The 20929-nt window shown below is 43.3% G+C and overlaps 1 protein-coding gene across 2 annotated transcripts in view; it reads right to left on the reverse strand.

Annotated features, from left to right (window-relative positions):
- Nucleotides 1–20929, reverse strand: part of PPM1H (protein phosphatase, Mg2+/Mn2+ dependent 1H) — a 90421-nt gene that overhangs the window by 34064 nt on the left and 35428 nt on the right. For both annotated transcript variants that reach the window (XR_009558260.1, XM_035126644.2), the window contains exons 3-4: nt 19330–19674; nt 10204–10316 (exon numbers count right to left, since the gene is read on the reverse strand). Coding sequence is in view for 1 of the 2 variants with exons in the window: in XM_035126644.2 (XP_034982535.1) it covers nt 10204–10316; nt 19330–19674 (458 nt within the window). In the remaining variant the exon portion in view is untranslated. The remainder of the gene's footprint in view (nt 1–10203; nt 10317–19329; nt 19675–20929) is intronic.

Genomic DNA, 20929 nt, shown 5'->3' on the forward strand with positions numbered 1-20929 from the left:
TCTTAATGGGAGGGAACATAATGTAGAAAAAGAAGGTGAAAGAGAAAGCAAAAGATAAAGAAGATCTGTAGACATTTTCAAAATATGGTAAGCTTAAAGTGAAGCTGAAAAGGAAGGACAAAGAAGCCAGCGAAGTCAGCCATATAAAAAATGTAATGTTGAATTGTTTTTAATTTTATTTTATACATCATACACACACACATCAAGGGGAGGAGATAAGTAGGGAAAGCGCCAAATGTACTGTGGGCAGCAACACTAGAGACAGAAAGCTCAGTGACAGGGAGAGCCACAAGGAGGAGGTTGCATGAGTCTATGATAGAAATAGTAAGAGTTTTGATACTGTGCGTAGGCAGACGAGGAAATCCTAGCTGTATCAGTCAAGTGAAAATGGCATGAAGTGACCACAGGATGGACAAACAGGCAAAAGGAAAGAGAAGAATTAAGAAAAGTAGTGGCTTCATGCATAGGGCTTGCGGCATTTGAATGGTGCAGTTGGTTGGTAGGCAGATAATGTACATGTGTGGATTCAGAGTCAGGTTGAATGCTGGCTTCAAAGAGCATATTATTTGGATATAAAGTATTGATCTCTCAGGCTGAAGTTGAAGGGCATGCTTCTGGTTCTCCACAAGACAGGACTTCACAAACTTGAGTCAACAGGTTGTCCCAGAAGCCTTTCACCTTTGTGCCCACGTTTATGGCTATCATTGCCTGTGTACCAGTTACACTTGAGGTTCTTTGCCTGGCAGTTCCAAGTAAACTGAACGTCATGGGTTAAGCTGATGTTTTGTTGTGGGCAGGGGAAGGAGCTTGTTGCTGTTACTGCAACTGTTAAACCTGAAATTCAATAAGCCTTAAATAAATTTAGAATTAGGAGGAGATAACCATCAACTAAGAGCTTTGATCACTGGACAGACCCTGTTAAAGGCTCTGCGTGGGCCATGTGGCAGACGCATGTGGCTATGTGCTATTCAGCAGCTGCTATGTCGCTGTTATGACATTTGAATTGGCCTCTAATCAGTCTCAGCAGATGTCTGCCCTGTCTCATCCAGACTCTGCCAGCAGCACTTCTACTGCTGACGAGGACAAACCCTTTCTGTAGAAATGCTTTTGAATTCACGGACTATCAATTCAACACACACAGAAACACACTTTAGAGCCACTTCGACAATTACTTTAAAATGCAGTCAATGAAAAGTACAATCTACTGAGAGATTGGGCAGCTAAGAGCGTTAAAGAAACCCTACCCGGCTTCATAAATAAACTCTGTAATTTTCTGTGGCCTTCAGGGGTGGGATCCAGACCTGGTAGTGCATTTGCAGAAACATTCTTCCGTCATTAACGTTTATATATTTAGGGTCTGGCAGAACGAGTAAACCAACCAAACTGGTCACTAGAAGTGTTATGTCCTAAATTAATGCAGAAATTTGATCATTTCATTTCAAGGCAGGATTGAACTGACAGAACTGTACACTTCAAAACCCTTAAATATGTACTTGAAGGAAATATCTAGATATAAAAGCTACTGGATTCTAAGAGCCAGGGCGACTCAATCTGTCATACTCTGTATTGTCATTCATGTATTTTACAAATATGCAGTCAGATTCTGTAGTACCACTACTATATGAGGCACACAGACTGATGTTGGTGAGATGAGAGCATCAACATTAACTGAAGGGCCCTCAGTGATTAAATATCCCGACATAATGTGCTCCGTCTTGAACAAAACATCTTTCAACCCAAAGATACATCTTTCAGATTAAGTGTCTTTGTTAGTATTTTTAGCACAATACGTTGCAAAAAGACACACATTGTTTCAAACAATTAAATGGAGTGATGTGGTACATCCTTGGTCTACATTAAGAAGAAAACAAGATGTGTGATTCGTACTCAAGTCCCATCAAGAAAGTTACTGTAGGAAAACCTGAAAGTACAAGTTCCAGCAGAGGAGTCTTTAGCATATGCATCGACGGGGTGCAAAGATCCGCCCAGCACCCCCAAGTCTGACAGGCGCCACAGTTGTGAATGACAAGCGCCGTCACTGGCGCGGCACGTCTTTAGTAAATGAGTGCACAAAGTCAAAGTCCTTTAGTGAAACAGTAGGTATACATTTTGGTAATACTCAGGTATATATGTATTTTGTTTTTCTAGCTTGATCAAAATTATTTATTATTTCATAGCAGGTAGATACTGGTAGTTAAGAGCTTAGGCGGTTTCAGCAGCGGGTGCCTGGCGCCCCCCAGAATTCGGTGCCCAGGTGCCCCACACCCCTTGCATCCCCAGGAACGACGGCCCTGAGTTCCAGTTGCTGTTTTTAAAAGAGCTTTTATACCACTTTGTGCTTGTGGAGACAATCATAGGGATATGATGGCAATAAAATGTTCATGGATGAGAAATCAGGATACAAGTAATAAATTCCAAATAAATTCCAATATTTCAAACCTGATGACTGTCCCACCCATGTTCAGATTGCTGACTTGGATGCAGAGCAGAGCTCTTTGCAAATCAGGGGCCAGTCTCAGAAATGTGCACTTTCCCTTTCATTTCTTTGCCAGGCTTGTTGTTGTTTAGTCGTTTAGTCGTGTCCGACTCTTCGTGACCCCATGGACCATAGCACGCCAGGCACTCCTGTCTTCCACTGCCTCCCGCAGTTTGGTCAAACTCATGTTGGTAGCTTCGAGAACACTGTCCAACCATCTTGTCCTCTGACGTCCTCTTCTCCTAGTGCCCTCAATCTTTCCCAACATCAGGGTCTTTTCCAAGGATTCTTCTCTTCTCATGAGGTGGCCAAAGTATTGGAGCCTCAGCTTCACGATCTGTCCTTCCAGGGAGCACTCAGGGCTGATTTCTTTAAGAATGGATAGGTTTGATCTTCTAGCAGTCCATGGGACTCTCAAGAGTCTCCTCCAGCACCATAATTCAAAAGCATCAATTCTTCGGTGATCAGCCTTCTTTATGGTCCAGCTCTCACTTCCATACATCACTACTGGGAAAACCATAGCTTTAACTATACGGACCTTTGTCGGCAAGGTGATGTCTCTGCTTTTTATGATGCTGTCTAGGTTTGTCATTGCTTTTCTCCCAAGAAGCAGGCGTCTTTTAATTTCGTGACTGCTGTCACCATCTGCAGTGATCAAGGAGCCCAAGAAGGTAAAATCTCTCACTGCCTCCATTTCTTCCCCTTCTATTTGCCAGGAGGTGATGGGACCAGTGGCCATGATCTTGGTTTTTTTGATGTTGAGCTTCAGACCATAATTTGCGCTCTCCTCTTTCACCCTCATTAAAAGGTTCTTTAATTCCTCCTCGCTTTCTGCCATCAAGGTTGTGTCATCTGCATATCTGAGGTTGTTGATATTTCTTCCGGCAATCTTAATTCCGGCTTGGGATTCATCTAGTCCAGCCTTTCGCATGATGAATTCTGCATATAAGTTAAATAAGCAGGGAGACAATATACAACCTTGTCGTACTCCTTTCCCAATTTTGAACCACTCAGTTGTTCCATATCCAGTTCTAACTGTAGCTTCTTGTCCCACATAGAGATTTCTCAGGAGACAGATGAGGTGATTAGGCACTCCCATTTCTTTAAGAACTTGCCATAGTTTGCTGTGGTCGACACAGTCAAAGGCTTTTGCATAGTCAATGAAGCAGAAGTAGACGTTTTTCTGGAACTCTCTAGCTTTCTCCATAATCCAGCGCATGTTTGCTATTTGGTCTCTGGTTCCTCTGCCCTTTTGAAATCCAGCTTGCACTTCTGGGAGTTCTCGGTCCACATACTGCCTAAGCCTGCCTTGTAGAATTTTAAGCATAACCTTACTAGCGTGTGAAATGAGCGCAATTGTGCGGTAGTTGGAGCATTCTTTGGCACTGCCCTTCTTTGGAATTGGGATGTAGACTGATCTTCTCCAATCCTCTGGCCATTGCTGAGTTTTCCAAACTTGCTGGCATATTGGGTGTAGCACCTTAACAGCATCATCTTTTAAAATTTTAAATAGTTCAGCTGGAATATCATCACTTCCACTGGCCTTGTTATTAGCAGTGCTTTCTAAGGCCCATTTGACTTCACTCTCCAAGATGTCTGGCTCAAGGTCAGCAACCACACTACCTGAGGTGTACGAAACCTCCATGTCTTTCTGGTATAATTCCTCTGTGTATTCTTGCCACCTCTTCTTGATGTCTTCTGCTTCTGTTAGGTCCTTACCACTTTTGTCCTTGATTATGGTAATCTTTGTACGAAATGTTCCTTTCATATCTCCAATTTTCTTGAACAGATCTCTGGTTTTCCCCATTCTATTGTTTTCCTCTATTTCTTTGCATTGCTCATTTAAGAAGACCCTCTTGTCTCTCCTTGCTGTTTTTTGGAAATCTGCATTCAGTTTCCTGTATCTTTCCCTATCTCCGTTGCATTTTGCTTGCCTCCTCTCCTCCGCTATTTGTAAGGCCTCGTTGGACAGCCATTTTGCTTTCTTGCATTTCCTTTTCCTTGGGATGGTTTTCGTTGCTGCCTCCTGTATAATGTTACGAGCCTCCATCCATAGTTCTTCAGGCACTCTGTCCACCAAATCTAAATCCTTAAACCTGTTCCTCACTTCCACTGTGTATTCATAAGGGATTTGATTCAGATTGTATCTTACTGGCCCAGTGGTTTTTCCTACTTTCTTCAGTTTAAGCTGGAATTTTGCTATAAGAAGCTGATGATCTGAGTTACAGTCAGCTCCAGGTCTTGTTTTTGCTGATTGTATAGAGCTTCTCCATCTTTGGCTGCAGAGAATATAATCAATCTGATTTCGATGCTGCCCATTTGGTGATATCCATGTGTAGAGTCGTCTCTTGTGTTGTTGGAAGAGAGTGTTTGTGATGACCAGCTTGTTCTCTTGACAGAACTCTATTAGCCTTTGCCCTGCTTCATTTTGAACTCCAAGGCCAAACTTGCCAGTTGTTCCTTTTATCTCTTGATTCCCTACTTTAGCATTCCAATCCCCTGTAATGAGAAGAACATCCTTCTTTGGTGTCATTTCTAGAAGGTGTTGTAGGTCTTCATAGAATTGGTCAATTTCACTTTCTTCAGCACCGGTAGTTGGTGCATAAACTTGGATTACTGTGATGTTAAAAGGTCTGCCTTGGATTCGTATCGAGATCATTCTGTCATTTTTGAGATTGCATCCCATTACAGCTTTTGCCACTCTTTTGTTGACTATGAGGGCCACTCCATTTCTACTACGGGATTCTTGCCCACAGTAGTAGATACGATAGTCACCCGAACTGAATTCGCCCATTCCCTTCCATTTTAGTTCACTGATGCCCAGGATGTCTATATTTATTCTTGTCATCTCATTTTTGACCACATCCAGCTTACCTCCACTCATGGTTCTTACATTCCAGGTTCCTATGCAATATTTTTCTTTACAGCATCGGACTTTCCTTTCGCTTCCAGGCATATCCGCAACTGAGCGTCCTTTCGGCTTTGGCCCAGCCGCTTCATCAGCTCTGAATCTACTTGTACTTGTCCTCCGCTCTTCCTCAGTAGCATGTTGGACGCCTTCCGACCTGAGGGGCTCATCTTCCAGCGTCATAACTTTTATATGCCTGTTGTCTTTGTCCATGGAGTTTTCTTGGCAGGGATACTGGAGTGGCTTGCCAGTTCCTTCTCCAGGTGGATCATGTTTAGTCAAAACTCTCCACTATGACCTGTCCATCTTGGGTGGCCCTGCATGGCATAGCTCATAGCTTCTCTGAGTTATTCAAGCCCCTTCGCCACGACAAGGCATTGATCCATGAAGGGGTTGCCAGGCTTACCTCTTAGTTAAACCACCGCATCTGCAATGACTAACCATAATTCCGCCGAGCCATATTCCCTCATATGTTTCAAATCCTGGAACAAACAGTATGCTTTTTGAAACTTAAATCTTCTGTGTCCCCCCACCAAAAAAAAGACTGCTGAGCTGAACTGATGAATTTAAGGAAGACAAAAGTTAGGCCTGTTGGTATTCCTATGATCAAAACAACAGCAAACTTTCCTCCCCCTGTTAAAAGAGCATTCGCAGCATGCCGTGATTCTATTGCACACCTTTTCAGCCAGAAATGATCTGAAACAGAACACTGAACTGCACATTTCTATAAGGTATACTAAAATCTGGCAAGAAGTGACAAAGAGAAACCATTTGGAAAACTCTGTTTGACGGTGTGTTATGAATTCCAAGCCACAGGGAGGATGTGCTCATTTTGTCAACAGGCAGTTGAACATGCAGGTGAGCCAGAAGCATCTGGCTTCTCTGAAGAGGAATCCAGTATGTGTCAATTGCAACAGAAGAAGAAGAAGGAGAAAGTGGGCAACTGAGCAGATGGACAGAATAAGGCATTATGTCGATATAAGTAGATCTTGATTATATGGGTCAGAAAGCAACCAAAGCTGCCAGAGGAAACTGAAGGCTACAAGTATAGGACCCCCCCCCAGCCGTTTGCTTACTATGGCAGCTAAACATGCACACAGAATCATGCCTGGAATGCATCCACTGATTGTTTACAGAACATAAAGGAGCAGCTGAAAATAAGCTACAAACTTTTCTTTTCTTTTAGCAAGCGTATCCAGGCATATAATTTTGTTATTTAAAAGTCTGCTGATTTCATCTGTATATGGGCAATAATCATTTTACTTAGATGTTTATAAAATCTCTTAAATCAGAAGTTTTCAAGTTTTTTGAGCCCACGGCTCCCTTAACCAACTACATTCTTTCTGTAGCATCCCTGTGGTGCTCAGGAACCCAGTTATGTCACTACTTGCCTGCAGAGCCAGCAGCCTCTCACCTTTTTTTCAAACACCCTCCCTTATGGAGTGCTCCCTCAGCCTTCTCTCCCCTCTTCCTTGGGAGTCCTCTGGGTGGCAGCTTCTGCCTCCCCTGGTCTCTGAGGTGCGCGCGCACACACACACACACACACACACACCGGTCCCAAAGAGACGCACCCTTCGCCTGTGGAGTTTACAGCCAGGGCTGCTGTAATAAACAGCTGTGCAAGCCTTGGGGAGGCAGAGATGCAAGAAGGCATCAGAGGTGGGAGGGAAGGAAAGAGGGACAGAGGCCAGTGCTGCCCCCAGCACCCCTGACCATCATTCAAGGCACCCCAGGGCGCCATGGCACACTGGTTGAAAACCACTGCCTTAAACACACAAACACACACACACACACACACACACACACACACACACTGCTGCTTTCTAGTAATGGTTTAAAAACCACTGGCTTGCTTACTTGTAATATGTAGTAGTATGGAGGCTGAGGCACCGTTCAAACAAAGAATCTGTGTTGATTTTCTCCATTTGGGTTACATCATCATCATTATTATTATATTATTATTATATTATTTATTCAATTTATATCCTATCTTTAATTCTCAAGGACCCCAGGATGGCAAACACATCTATAATAGTAGGTAGGTAGGTAGGTAGGTAGGTAGGTAGGTAGGTAGATGATAGATATGATAGACAGACAGACATTCTTTCAACCAGCACTGTTTTTGAGCCATTTTTTAATTCCCTCATCAATAAGAAGAGAGACAGATACACCTCACCAGAGAGGGTATTCCACAACCTTCCATGAAAAGGCCCTCTCATGGGTCGACGCCAAGCAGGCAGCCTCCAGGTGTGGCGGCACCACACAGCTGTGTGGAGAAGATCTCACATGAACCCAAATGACCACATAGGGGAATGACGGGAGGCATCACCTTAAATTGTGGTAAATCGGGGAAAGAGCAGGTGCAAACATGAAAAATGGATATACCGGTAGGAGTCCCCAATTCCTCTACACACACACACACACACACACACACACACACACACACACACACACACAAGCTTCTCTGTTTGTTTACATGTCCAATGGCATAACCATATATTAAAATAAACTGATACTCAAGAACTATCTATTTTATGTATTATTGGTTTTCTTTTTCTTTTTTGCTGGTCTATGACCGTAATAAAGATATTATTATTATTAAAATAAACAGAGTCTTATGTATGAACCAGTCATAAGTAAGGACAACTTTTTTGTTTCATGTGTTTGTTAGGGAAAACCTTAATGGGAGATTATTATTCTTTTGTTTCTTCACTGGAGTGCTAAACCAGAAGAGTGGACAGTTTTGCGTTGGCAGGTGCAAAGCAAGGGCAGAATTGGTAGGAGGGATGGAAAGAAGCCAGTGTCTAATCATAGTAGCCTCCAGTTATTCCCCCCCCCCACACACACACACTTTCAATACCTCAAAAGATGCAGTGGACGGAGACAAGCCCAGATAAGCAAATGAGTATGCAAGCCAACAAACAGTTTGCTGGGCTAGGAGATACCTGTCAAGCAACGCAAGCAATGCTGAAAATCAATTTGTTCTGAATTCAAGCATGAGCAGCTTGCAAATCAGCTACCCAGTTGTCTAGGGATGCGAAGGGATCCTTTATGCTTACTCTACAAACAGCGTTCTCCTAGAATACATTTCAATGGTGGGAGGTAAAGAAGTGACAGTATTTGCTGTGTGTCATCTGAATTCCTGGATGCCACCTGAAAACTGGTTATCTTCCCTGGCACTTAAACACATCCACTCACCAAGCAAGCATCCTTGTTTTGGAAGTTACACAGTGGGGCTAGGCAAAAGCAGTCATACCATATCATAGCTCCTGCTGTGTGAAAAGTACTAGAATTGCATTCCTCCATGATCCCACTCCACTACCCTATGGATCTGCAAGCCCCCTCTCCAATCACCATGTGAACTGCTGTGACATCACAGAATTCTCAAAAAACATTCTGCCTATGGAAGGGAAAGATCCACATACTGAAGCAATGGCTGAGGCTGAGGCAAGAGGAGATAATGGTGCAAGGAGGCAGATAAGTAAAATATTCAAAGGAGAAGTGGCTAATTAGAAAAAGGAGAGAGGGGCTGAATTATGTATTGATCCAAAACGACAGATTTCTGGCTACAGATGTGTAACAGCTATTAGAGCAGAGCTGTAAATTCTTTACTGTAACAGAAATAGTTTAGAGCTTATAATGCACACGCATTACAGTACATTGTACCTGGCACTGTAAGGCGCTGCTGAAACGTTAACAGAACAGTAAAGAGCAATGCTGCAGTAGGGGAAGAAAGGCTGGGAGAACATTGCTGAGGTTGGTGGCTGCATTTCTTTATGCAATTTCCGAATGACAGAAAATCAATGCTTTGACCTTGACACCAACCCCTTTGAAAAAGAACACACTGGAAAGCACTCTCATCCACCCATCTCAGGAAAGAAGACGTTTGCCAAGAACACACAATAAGACACTTCTGATAAGATTCACACAATAAGACACTTCTGATAAGATTCAGATATAGATACCATGGAACCTCGGTTTATGAACACCTCAGTTTACGAATTTTCGGTTTGCGAACACCACGGACCCATCTGGAACGGATTAATTCACTTTCCATTACTTTCAATGGGAAAGTTCGCTTCTGTTTATGAATGCTTCAGTTTATGAACAGACTTCTGGAACAAATTACACCCATGCTTCGGGTTAAGTACGCTTCAGGTTGAGTACTCCGCGGACCCGTCTGGAACAGATTAATCCACTTTCCATTACTTTCAATGGGAAAGTTCGCTTCAGTTTATGAACGCTTCTGTTTATGAACAGACTTCTGGAACCAATTGTGTTCATAAACCGAGGTACCACTCTATAGATTTTGACTGTATAAACCAGTTGCCTTTATCTGTCAAAAGCCAAGAATGAGCTAAGACCATCTAATGTGTGAATAAAAAAAGGGTCATATCAGCTCTTCATCAGGTTCAAAAGAAGCCACTTCGTTTTTTGGAATGTGTCTTGGATTGTACAGGACACTTTTCATTTGAGAAAAACATTCCTGTCCTCCATCCCTGCAGCAGGAAAAATCTCATCTAGATTTGCTGTATTCCAGGACTCCTAACACCAATGCACTTTGATAGTTTGGACACCAATGCACTTGGTCAGATATTTTAACATTCACCAGACAGGACTGAGTCATAATGCTAGCTTCCAGCAGGTTGGTAGCTGCCGCTTACTGAGAGGAGAGCTCAGTTCTGCTCAGGAGCTGCTTGCTGTGTTCCCATAGGCATCTGGTTGGCCACTGTGAGAACAGGATGCCAGACCAAATGGGCCTGTGTTTCTTTTCTTATATGTTCTTAACTTACCAAGAACCGTGAAGAATTGTGCCTACCTGCTATCGCCAGCGTTTGCCACATAGAGCTTTCCTAGCAAACACACCACAATGAGGGCCGTACAGCCGCCAGAAATATTGTACACAGCCCTTTCTCGCTCTATCTGCAAGTCCTGAGGAATAAAAAAAAAAAGAGAGAACCTGTCAGAATTTAACGCACAGAACCACATACTGCCTTTCTTTTCATGGTGAGTGGTAAAGCCGTCTGAAACATAGTTATATACTGAAAAGCAGACAATGCTGGATTTTCTATTTCAGGCGCTTCAGAAAAATCAAAGAAGTTATGACAAATGTTTGATACATAGTAGAGAAGGCCAGAGACTGAGGAAGAAGGCAGTGAGAAGCTGACAGGGAAAAGGCGGAGGAGTACAAGAAAGATACGGAGCGAAGCAGCAATTACCTCATGGACAGAACAAAAGGAAAGCCTAGTCTGCATGTGTAGCAGAATGGAAGCAGGGGGTGTGGGCTGCATTAATTCAGAGTGCAGGTCAGGGGTGTCATTTTTCAATGGCATGTTTAAAAAAATTCCTTGCAAGGAAAAAAAAATAGCAGATCAGTGCCCTAGTTCCCAACCCATTCCTTGCTGTAATAGATTTCCGCTAGTGAGGATGGTTATTGATTACGGTATTTTTATTATTATTGCTACTATTATTAGAGACTGCCCATCCAGTTTTGCCACCTGAGGCAAAATGGGAAGGTGGCAGCCTAGGTGTGCCATCTGCCCAACCCACGCTGCCCCTGTTGAAGCCTCATGTATTGAGGTCAAACAGCTGCGGCTTCTGGGTTCTGGCAAGATCTTGAAAGAACCCCGTGAGATCTCACTGGAAGCAGCTACTTCTCCTCACTTCTCCTCCAATGGCAGCAGGGAAGGGGCACACACAGAGGCGGCCCTTAGATTCCACCACCTGAGGCGGCTGCCTCAGTCTGCCTCATGGACACAGCCCAGCTCTGTTATTACAACTTCTATACTGGGAAACATCTAAGAATGCAATTCCCTCTTCCTGTAGACTGAAGTGGTATGGTCCATTCTACTACCTCATTCTGGAGCCATGTATATAACCACACACACTTGTTTTTGGGCAAGTAAGAAACCACAGCAGGAAAACCAATAGCAAGAACCACCATTTTGAAACTTGGCAAAGCTGCAAGCCTAATCATGTCAACTCAGGAGTAAGTCCTATAAATTCAATGGGGCTTACACCCGGGTAAGGGAGTTTAGGACTGCAGCCTTATACAAAGGAAGGTATAATAAAGGAAAGAGAAAGAAAGAAACACACACACTCAAGCCAAGTCACATTCTCACACTCTAGAACAGGGTTTCCTAAACTTGGGTCCCTGGCTGTTTTTGGACTACAGTTCCCGTCATCCCCACATTTAAGACAGCAACCGCTTCAAGAAAGTCACTAGAATATTCAGATCTCTGTACAACATACCAACCACTTCCATGGTATTGTCTTTAGAGCATGAAGTACTCTGTGGATGTTGGGTCATCCACAATTAAGAGGCAGCCTGGAGGCAATGCAATTAATGCTTACATAACAAAAGGCATTGGTTGGGAGCCTGAGCACCCTCTCACCCTTCCATGCTGCCGACCAAAAGAGTCTCTCAGCAGCTGTTCTTTACATTTCAGACAAATTATCCACAGTACCTTGCTCTTTATATAATAAAAACTGTATTTCAACCCAGTTAAAATTCACCTTCTATCTAGTCTGGCCCTCAAAGCCTGTCATTCCTACCCTGAGTTTAGAAACAACAATAATTCCCCATGAAGTATGAAATAAAAATTTGACTGCACAACGGGTGGACTTCTGAAAGGCACACCTCACTACAAGGCCAATGATTTGCTGTTATTATCTTATTCACTCCGTTTATATAGATAGCTCTGCCATAACAGGAGGAGCCCTCTGGGCAGTTCAGAAAACACAAACACACACACAAATGCCTTATAAATGAAAAACGTTTTTTTAAAAAACTGAAACACAAAATTTCAAACTCAGTTGGTCAAATGTTGACCAACAAATGGTCACACATATTACAACTGGAAAGCATAACTTAAGCTTTCATGACCAGAGGTGCGTTTAAACATTTTTAAATAAATAAATAAATCATTTTTATTAATTATCCAATAAAAACAGCCAATTAACATATCCTTAATCATAATCCAATTAAAAACAATAAACTAAAATTTAAAAACCAAATTACAGTCCAAATTATTAATTATTGTTTTTTCCAGGCTCCCCATAGTCTGGACCTCGAGATATATCTCCAATATCTTTGTTCCTGCCGCCTTCTTGTTTTTCTCATTTTTTCCACATTCCGATCTTAACGCTTTAAAGTTCTCCGTCCCTGGCTGTGTGATTCTCAATCATGTCAGAAATCATATATCCTTTCATCCATCAAATACAGCTTCATTTGTAAATATGTATTTTTCCAACTGTCTATTTGCCAGTGCAGCTTTTCCTGACTTCATTCCAATCTTCCAACCTTGTCCAAGTCTATCATTTAGAGTTCAATGACGCAGCAACTCCCATGTTGTTAAGTTATTCCAATCCGGGCTGTTGTCCAAGCCTGTCGTTTGATGTTATGCATACTGTTTTCAATATTGCAATGAATATTGTAAATGAACTGTATTCCACAGATATAAGTCATCTGGCGATCGATCAGCTTTCGGAGACCACACAATCCCCCCCCCTTCTGGGCCCTAGAAGGGGGGCTGCTAGACATCCATTTAGCCTTCTCTCTTGCTCATAATGAAGAAATTCTGCAAACAGATGCAGTGTATGTTATCCCAAATTATTGTCTCAAGTCACTACAAAGTCAGCTAGCAAGCATCTCCCACTTTCCTCGAAAAAAGGAGGAACTCTCATTTTTCTGTGCTGCATCCTATTAACAAGCGCCATCTTGTTTCTTCTTTTATCTTTATCAAGTCTTTCAAGTCTAAGTAAAGCTGCGCAATTTAATACTTAATTATAAATAAAAGTCCATCTGTACTTGTAAAAGAACGTACTGATCACCTCCGTAATCCAAACACCATGATGAGAATCTCTTTGATATCTGAGCTTAAACACCAGGGACTGTGCCATTCTGCAGGTTTTCTCTCAGTCTTCTTCGGTCTAGACTATGTCTGTTTATTGTCCAAATCTCATTATTTTATCAAACAGATATTTCCGGCTATGAGAGTGGCTTCGGAGAGTGTCAGCCGTGTCGTGCTCTGGGACTCAGTGTCCTGCCGCTTGCACCTTGATGCAAGCTGACAATCTCAGACAATCTGTGGGTCTATGAGACAGTCCTCCCCCACCACGGGGAGTCTGCCAGGGCTAATTACCCCCGTATCAGCCTTGAATTACTGGCATGGCTGAGGTCCGATCATATGGGAGTCAGCCATTTCTCACCACCGGAAACAGGAAGCCCGTGTTTAAACATTTTCAACCATTACACACACTGCAGAAAGGGTTGGGAATGAAGTGGCAAAATGGACTGTACCATTTTAGGGTACAGGCGGAAGTTCACTTTTTTAAATGTTACTTATGCAAAAAACCTGGAAAGCAGACTAGTCAGACTTCAAGAGGAGTTTGAAAACTTTGTTCCCCCCTCCCCCTCCCCACCGCTGAAGGGAGTTGCTTGGTTTTTTTTAAATTGTGAGAGAGTACTTTAAAATAGTATCTGCCACGTGCAGGGAATCACTTCCGAATTTTATCCTCTCATTTTGCTAAAAAGTCAATACCAGCTCTGAGCTACTTCCAAGCAGGAGCATCCAACATGGTTTTCTCAAGGTGACGTAAGCTATGATATCCATCATCTCCAGTCAGAATGACCAATGGTGAGGGATAACAGGAATTACAGTCCGTGTCCAAAGGGCACCAGATTGCAAACCTACGCTGCATATTAACATACTTTTATAAGGTAAACGTAAAGGGACCCCTGACAGTTAAGTCCAGTCGTGAACGACTCTGGGGTTGCGGTGCTCATCTCGCTTTACAGGCTGAGGGAGCTGGCGTTTGTCCGCTCCGCAGACAGTTTTTCCGAGTCATGTGGCCAGCATGCCTAAGCCGCTTCTGGTGCAACAGAACACCGAACCCAGAGCAGCGCATGAAACGCCGTTTACCTTCCCACCAGAGCGGTAGCTATTAATCTACTTGCACTTTTTGGGGTGCTTTTGAACTGCTAGGTTGGCAGGAGCTGGGACCGAGCAACAGGAGCTCACCCCATCGTGGGGATTCGAACCGCCGACCTTCTGATCGGCAAGCCCAAGGCTCAGTGGTTTAGACCACAGCACCACCCATGTCCCCTCTTTTATAATTTAATGTACATGTGCCAAATGTGCATATCCAGCCTTTTTGGTTATTTTGTTTTTTTTAAAAAATCTTGTTAAGCTAGCTGAGGGAACAGAATGTATAACATTCGCAGGAGTATCAATACTGAACGGCTGCCAAAAGACACGAGTTGTGTACACATAGCACATTGCCAAATGGGAGACAAATACATTTCCTCACAAAGATGATCACACTTGCAGTCCTTTTTGCAGGTCCCCGAAAAATACAGTGGAATCTATTCATTTCGTTTTTCCATACCCTGGGGGGGGGGGAATCTGAAGCAGGCCGTTTGTCATTTTAACGTGGACTACTGGAGCATTCACAAGACTGGATCAAAACACGCACAAACAAACCAACAGCATTTATTTCCACATATTAAAAACAGCTAATTTCTTTAGCAATTGCCATTAGTCACCTGCCATTTAACGTTATTAATTATAAGACTAGTCTTCTTGCAGAAGGAAAGGCTGGCTAGTGGTTTGTCCCCTGGCCCCGTAGCTACATATTCCCCTTTCAGGTCAAGACTTGCCCCAGAAGGCCATCCCCACTCCCCTTATAGAAAATAAATATATTGAGGGCAACGTACCGTAACAAACAGTAGCCACGACAACTAGAGATAAGACACACAATTCGTATTGACAACCAAGCCCCACAATCATGCTTTCAGATCCAGTAGGCACCAGGTTAAGTAGAGCAATAGGAAAGTTATTTTGCACGTGAGAAAGTTAAGACTTGGCTCGGCAGGACTTGGCAGCAAGCACTCCCCAAGTGGGCTGAAGCAGGGTATATGGATTGTGATGCTAATAGCATCTGTCACAAATAAGATTCTGTGCAGTTCAGCACTGAGGGCTCAATCCCATTTGCTCTACAAATTTCTATGATGGTTTTGTGACAGGCACAAGCTGGAGCAAGATGTAAACTGCCCAATGAGGCCACCTTCTGGCTCAAGTGTGAATTGCACTTCAGGCAGCTCCAGACAACCTACGGTATTTATTCAGTATTCATCGCGTTTGATGAACACAGAGGTATAAAAGCACAAAGCCCTCAAAAGCTAATGGAGTTGTTCATATCCCAAATGCACTAAGTTTATCTCCCCACTGCTTTAATATTTTTTATTGTACATTTTGTTAAATTCAGCGTGGAGAAGCATTCTGGAGATGAGTCAAATGGTTTATTATTAGCTGAATTTATTTCTAATAAATTTTTTAAAAAATAAAAATAAAAATAAAAACACACATTTGAACATGATCCACGAGGAACTACTGCTGCATGCAGTTTTGTTCCTGCACATGTTTAAAGTCATCTGATACAACAGAAAGGCAGACCAAAGTTGCATCCAAAGTTGTTACTCTGATAAATGGAAACTTGGTATAATTTTTTTCCTAGTTGTATGTGTTTTTACATCTAATCACTTCAAAACTCACCAGTGTTAAGATGTAAATAGGATTAGCTGCACTTCTATAAAAGAGATGGTTCTAGTGAAGATCAAATCCCCTGCATATTGATACGCAAAATAAATCAAGAAATTCGGCATGGCAGTGCAGAAGCATGCTAAGAGATGCCAGTTCCAGTCCTTGACATCTCCTACAAAGTAGGGCTCTGAAACCCTAGAGAGCTGCTACACTGTTGTATGAGATGACAGTGTAGGCAATGCTGATTCAGAAAGAGGCAGCTTCCTACATCCAAATCCAATTAAAATCAGCACACAGCATTCATTTGCGAAGCAAGGACCATCGCTCAGTATTCGCTCTGGATGCAGAAGGTACCATGTTCAATCTCCAGGCAGGGCTGGGAGAGAAGAGCCCTGGGGGGCTGCTGCCTGTCTGGGTAAACAAACTGAGCTAGATGAGCAATGGCCCGACTCAACATATAAAGGCAGCTTCCTGTGTTCCTACAGATCCTGCTTCATTCTGAACTCAGGAAACCTTTGAAGGGTGGTGTAATGGACGGGAGGTAGGAGATTAGTGCCACAGGGGCAGGGTGGTGGGTCGTCAGGAAGCTCCCTAAATAAGGGAGCTTTTTTACATTTACTGGCCAGGCACCCCCAAACTTCGGCCCTCCAGATGTTTTGGCCTACAATTCCCATCATCCCTGACCACTGGTCCTGTTAGCTAGGGATCATGGGAGTTGTAGGCCAAAACATCTGGAGGGCTGCAGTTTGGGGGTGCCTGTTTACTGGCTTTATCCAGCTCTATCTGTACAAAATGGGATCGTAAGACAAAAAAACATGGATGAGAGCACATATCCAAATCACACAAGACCACACATCCAATGGAAAGCGATGAGACTAAATGCTTCAGACTGAGATTGGAACTACGGGCAACAATCTAGCAAGGAAGAGGTGCGCGTCAGCACAATTCACAAACGTGTGAGCCTGGCTTTCCCAAGAGAATCGCCTTAGTTGGGTCAAGGCAATCACTTGCAACGTGGACCCAAAGAAACACAGGTAGAACTCTGCTCATAAGACAAGCTTTCCCACATCCCTCCTCTTCAACTGCAGCCCTTGGGGACCTCCAAGATGCCAGGTCTGAGCATGAAGTGTGCAAGGAGAGTGACAGAAGACCGCACACATCAATGTGTGCAGCAGGTAAAGGTAAAGGGTAAAGGGACCCCTGACCATTAGGTCCAGTCGTGACCGACTCTGGGGTTGCGCGCTCATCTCGCATTATTGGCCGAGGGAGCCGGCGTATAGCTTCCAGGTCATGTGGCCAGCATGACAAAGCCGCTTCTGGCAAACCAGAGCAGCACATGGAAACGCCGTTTACCTTCCCGCTGTAGCGGTTCCTATTTATCTACTTGCTTTTTGACATGCTTTCGAACTGCTAGGTTGGCAGGAGCTGGGACCGAGCAACGGGAGCTCATCCCGTCACAGGGATTCGAACCGCCGACCTTCTGATCAGCAAGTCCTAGGCTCAGTGGTTTAACCCACCGCACCACCTGGGTCCCATGTGCAGCAGAAGGCAATGTAAATCATGGGGCCAACTTGCATGGGTGGGAAAGTCCCTTTCTACTCAAGCAAGGCACCTCTGGATCAAACCTGTGGATTTCTCAAACACACCCAACTGTATAGACTAGAAACTGCCCATTTTTAAAAGGGCATCGGGTCCTCAAGATTTTGCACCTGCTTTGCAAATTCCTGTAGGTGTGAATGCAAGAAAACCTAAAATGCAAAACTAACATTTTTACCAAGGGGTTTCCAAGCATTAACTTATTTTTTATATTCATCTGGTGAAAAGAATTTTTCTTTTTACGTAAGTTCCGTAATATTCTGGTTCTCATGTTTAATTGTCAATCAATATGAATGTTTTAAACAACTTTTAATTTTATCTCGCTAATTCATGCTTCTGCCCTCAATTATTTTTCAACCCCAATTATTTTTAAACAACAGGGACTCTCTAAGGCCTCTGAAGCAGTATCAAAGAAGGGAGAACCACAAAAGATGTAACCTATGGAGATGATCAGAACAGTAATTATCTAACAATTTCATGATTTATAGTTACTGAGAACAATTTAATTATTAGCACCCAGTGGACACAAAGGAGGAAAAACTCCACAAAGTTTGTACAAAGAAAGGGCCGGGGTTTTTTTTCTCCACCATAACACATGCGACCAATACAACTTGAAAATGCAATCTCAGAATCTGATTAGTCTCCATACTTCTTCCTAAATTAATGTTAACTCATTTAATCAGAACTCAATTCATTCCCTTTATTTCCAAAGTTTAGGGGTGACTGTGAATTTAACAGCAGGTTTGGGGGAACCTGAAGGTTTTCAGAAATAAGAATTTAAAAATAAAATTAAAAAAACACCCTCATGGAAAGACACCCAAAAACAGTCTTATGAGGACTGAGAATCCTCAGTGGCTACAGAATGCTGACTGATTGTTAGGGATCGAGGAGGGGGCAAACGACAAATCAGATGGCACAGAATGGAGGATCATAGAGAGGGGAATGGTTGGCTGATGGGAACATGGCAACATTTTGTCATAGCTTCCATGTGTAAAATAAAATTTCCAGCTTCTCACACAAATACATTCCAAGACAAAACAGAGGGGGAGAGAGGGAGAGAGCAAGAGGGAAAGAGGGAGCAGGGTTTCACTCATAGTCAGCTTGCAAATCTACTCCAAACCATGGTTTATGAAGGAACCGTGGTTTGCAATGGTACACAATGTAACATGGTTAACATAGGAAGGGGGGAAAGGAGAGATGAGGCACAGAAACAGTAGTTCACAAAACTAGTTTTGGAGTACAAATCATGATTTTATGAAGTCAGCATTACATTCGCACTGGGGAAGATGATGCAATGCATCAGATACTGGCTATAAACTCTGGTTATATTCTGTCATCAACTTAGGGCTCTTCCGGTGAAGTCTACTATAGGCCCAGCAAAGAAAAATAGGTCTACATTAACTGAGCCAGGCCACAGATTCTTGGGTGCACCACTGCAATAGTTGCCACCTGCTTGCCCTCCACTGCCACATGGATCGTGACGGTCACCTAACTCTAAACCAGTGTTCTGTGCCCTCTTTTAGACTGCAACTTGGAAGCTCTCACCTGCGACACTTAAGGCACACACTGTATGCCCACAATCACTCATATTAGGACCATTACACAGGTTTCTAGTGGAGGTTCATTTTGCCAGTAAAAGCCCAATAATACCATTAAGAAGACTGGCATTTAGTTTTCTTTAGCAGACAAACTTATTAAATGTGCTGATGTCGGCATGTCAATTCCTCCCCCCCCCCAGCTGTACCCAAAACAACAGAGAAGGATCCTACCAACAGATTACTAAGCACAGCAGAAGAGACACCTACCATTTCTCTGAAAGCTGTCTCAATAGCCCCCATAATGAGGCACTCATGAGATATCTTCTTCTCTGTAAAGAAACGAGTCGGAGGGGTGCCGGGTGATCCCGGGGCGCCAACACTCCCCCGTAAGGAGGCTGCTCTGGTTAGAGTTCGGGTGTTAGCAGCCATGCTTTCTGGCTCCTCCCCCAGGCAGGTCGGGGGAGGGACAGCCGAGTTCTTCAGGATGTCCACAATCTCCTGCAGCTGCTCTGCAATATGATGCTGAAGCAGCTTTGATGCTACAACAGCCGCCCCAGATCCAGCGTGCCCATCAAATAACGACCAGTAGTGGAAAGATACGCCGTCCGATTCCTGTGTAAGTATTATTTAAAAAGACAAACATAAATGAATGGGGTTTCAAGAGTGGCTCCAGTCATGAACAAATGCATTTCCCAATGTCAATTCCCAATTCCATGGATGGCTCGATGATATATAAACAGATGCATTCCCCAATTTCAAATCGTGAAATTTTCAGAGAGAAAGAAAGAGAGCATAGCTGCCAAGTCTCCCGTATTCCCCAGGAAACAACCATTTTTCCAGCTGCTCCCAGCTGAAAAAAACATATATTTTTTTTGTTTTTCCCCGGTTTATTCTGGTGCGGTGGCCATTTTGGAACTGGGCGGAGCATGCTCAGAAGCGACTTTTGATGCTGCTCTGCCCAGTTCCAAAATGGCTGCAGTGCGACTTCTGGCACAGCGGCCATTTTGGAACTGGGCAGAGCAGCATCAAAAGTCGCTTCTGAGCATGCTCCGCCCAGTTCCAAAATGGCGGCAGCGCTACTTCCGGTCTGCTACTTCCAGTACTATCCCTTATTTTTCAGGCAGGAACTTGGCAGGTATGAAAGAGAGTATTGCGATGTCTCCACCCGCCAACTACAGAAGCATACCAAAGGGTCAGGTTTTAGATACTTGGCCTTAACTCGTAGAAAATAACTAGCAACCGCTGGTCTCCTTTCCATTACCACCACACTGCCTGTAAATACCCTATTGTGAAAGGGAAAATAAATCCCAATCTTCAGCTATATTTTAACATATATAATCATGTATATTTTAAAATACATAATCATGTATGTTAGCAGAAAAACATGTTAAGATCTGTTTTAAGTGCTGGTCATTTATAGTCATTTAGTTCCCTTTGTATTTCACCACTGAGATAGGACACCCAGTAATACTAAGCAGTTTCACTGTGGTTCTGCTGCAGGAAAACCTGAAAATCTGCCACCAGATAGTTTTAAAAAAATAAATAAGGACACCTTTGTGTTATTTTATTTATAAAAGTATTTTATAGGGAAGCTAAAGGTAAAGGACACCTGGATGGTTAAGTCCAGTTAAAGGCAATTATGGAGTTGCGGTGCTCATCTCACTTTTCAGACCAAGAGAGCCGGCGTTTGTCCACAGACAGTTTTCCGGGTCATGTGGCCAGCATGACTAAACCGCTTCTGGCGCAATGGAACACTGTGACAGAAACCAGAGCACACAGAAACGCCGTTTACGTTCCCGCCACAGTGGTACCTATTTATCTATTTGCACTGGTGTGATTTCGAACTGCTAGGTTGGCAGGAGCTGGG

This window comes from Zootoca vivipara, chromosome 10, assembly GCF_963506605.1.
Source record: "Zootoca vivipara chromosome 10, rZooViv1.1, whole genome shotgun sequence".
Taxonomy (NCBI): domain Eukaryota; kingdom Metazoa; phylum Chordata; class Lepidosauria; order Squamata; family Lacertidae; genus Zootoca; species Zootoca vivipara.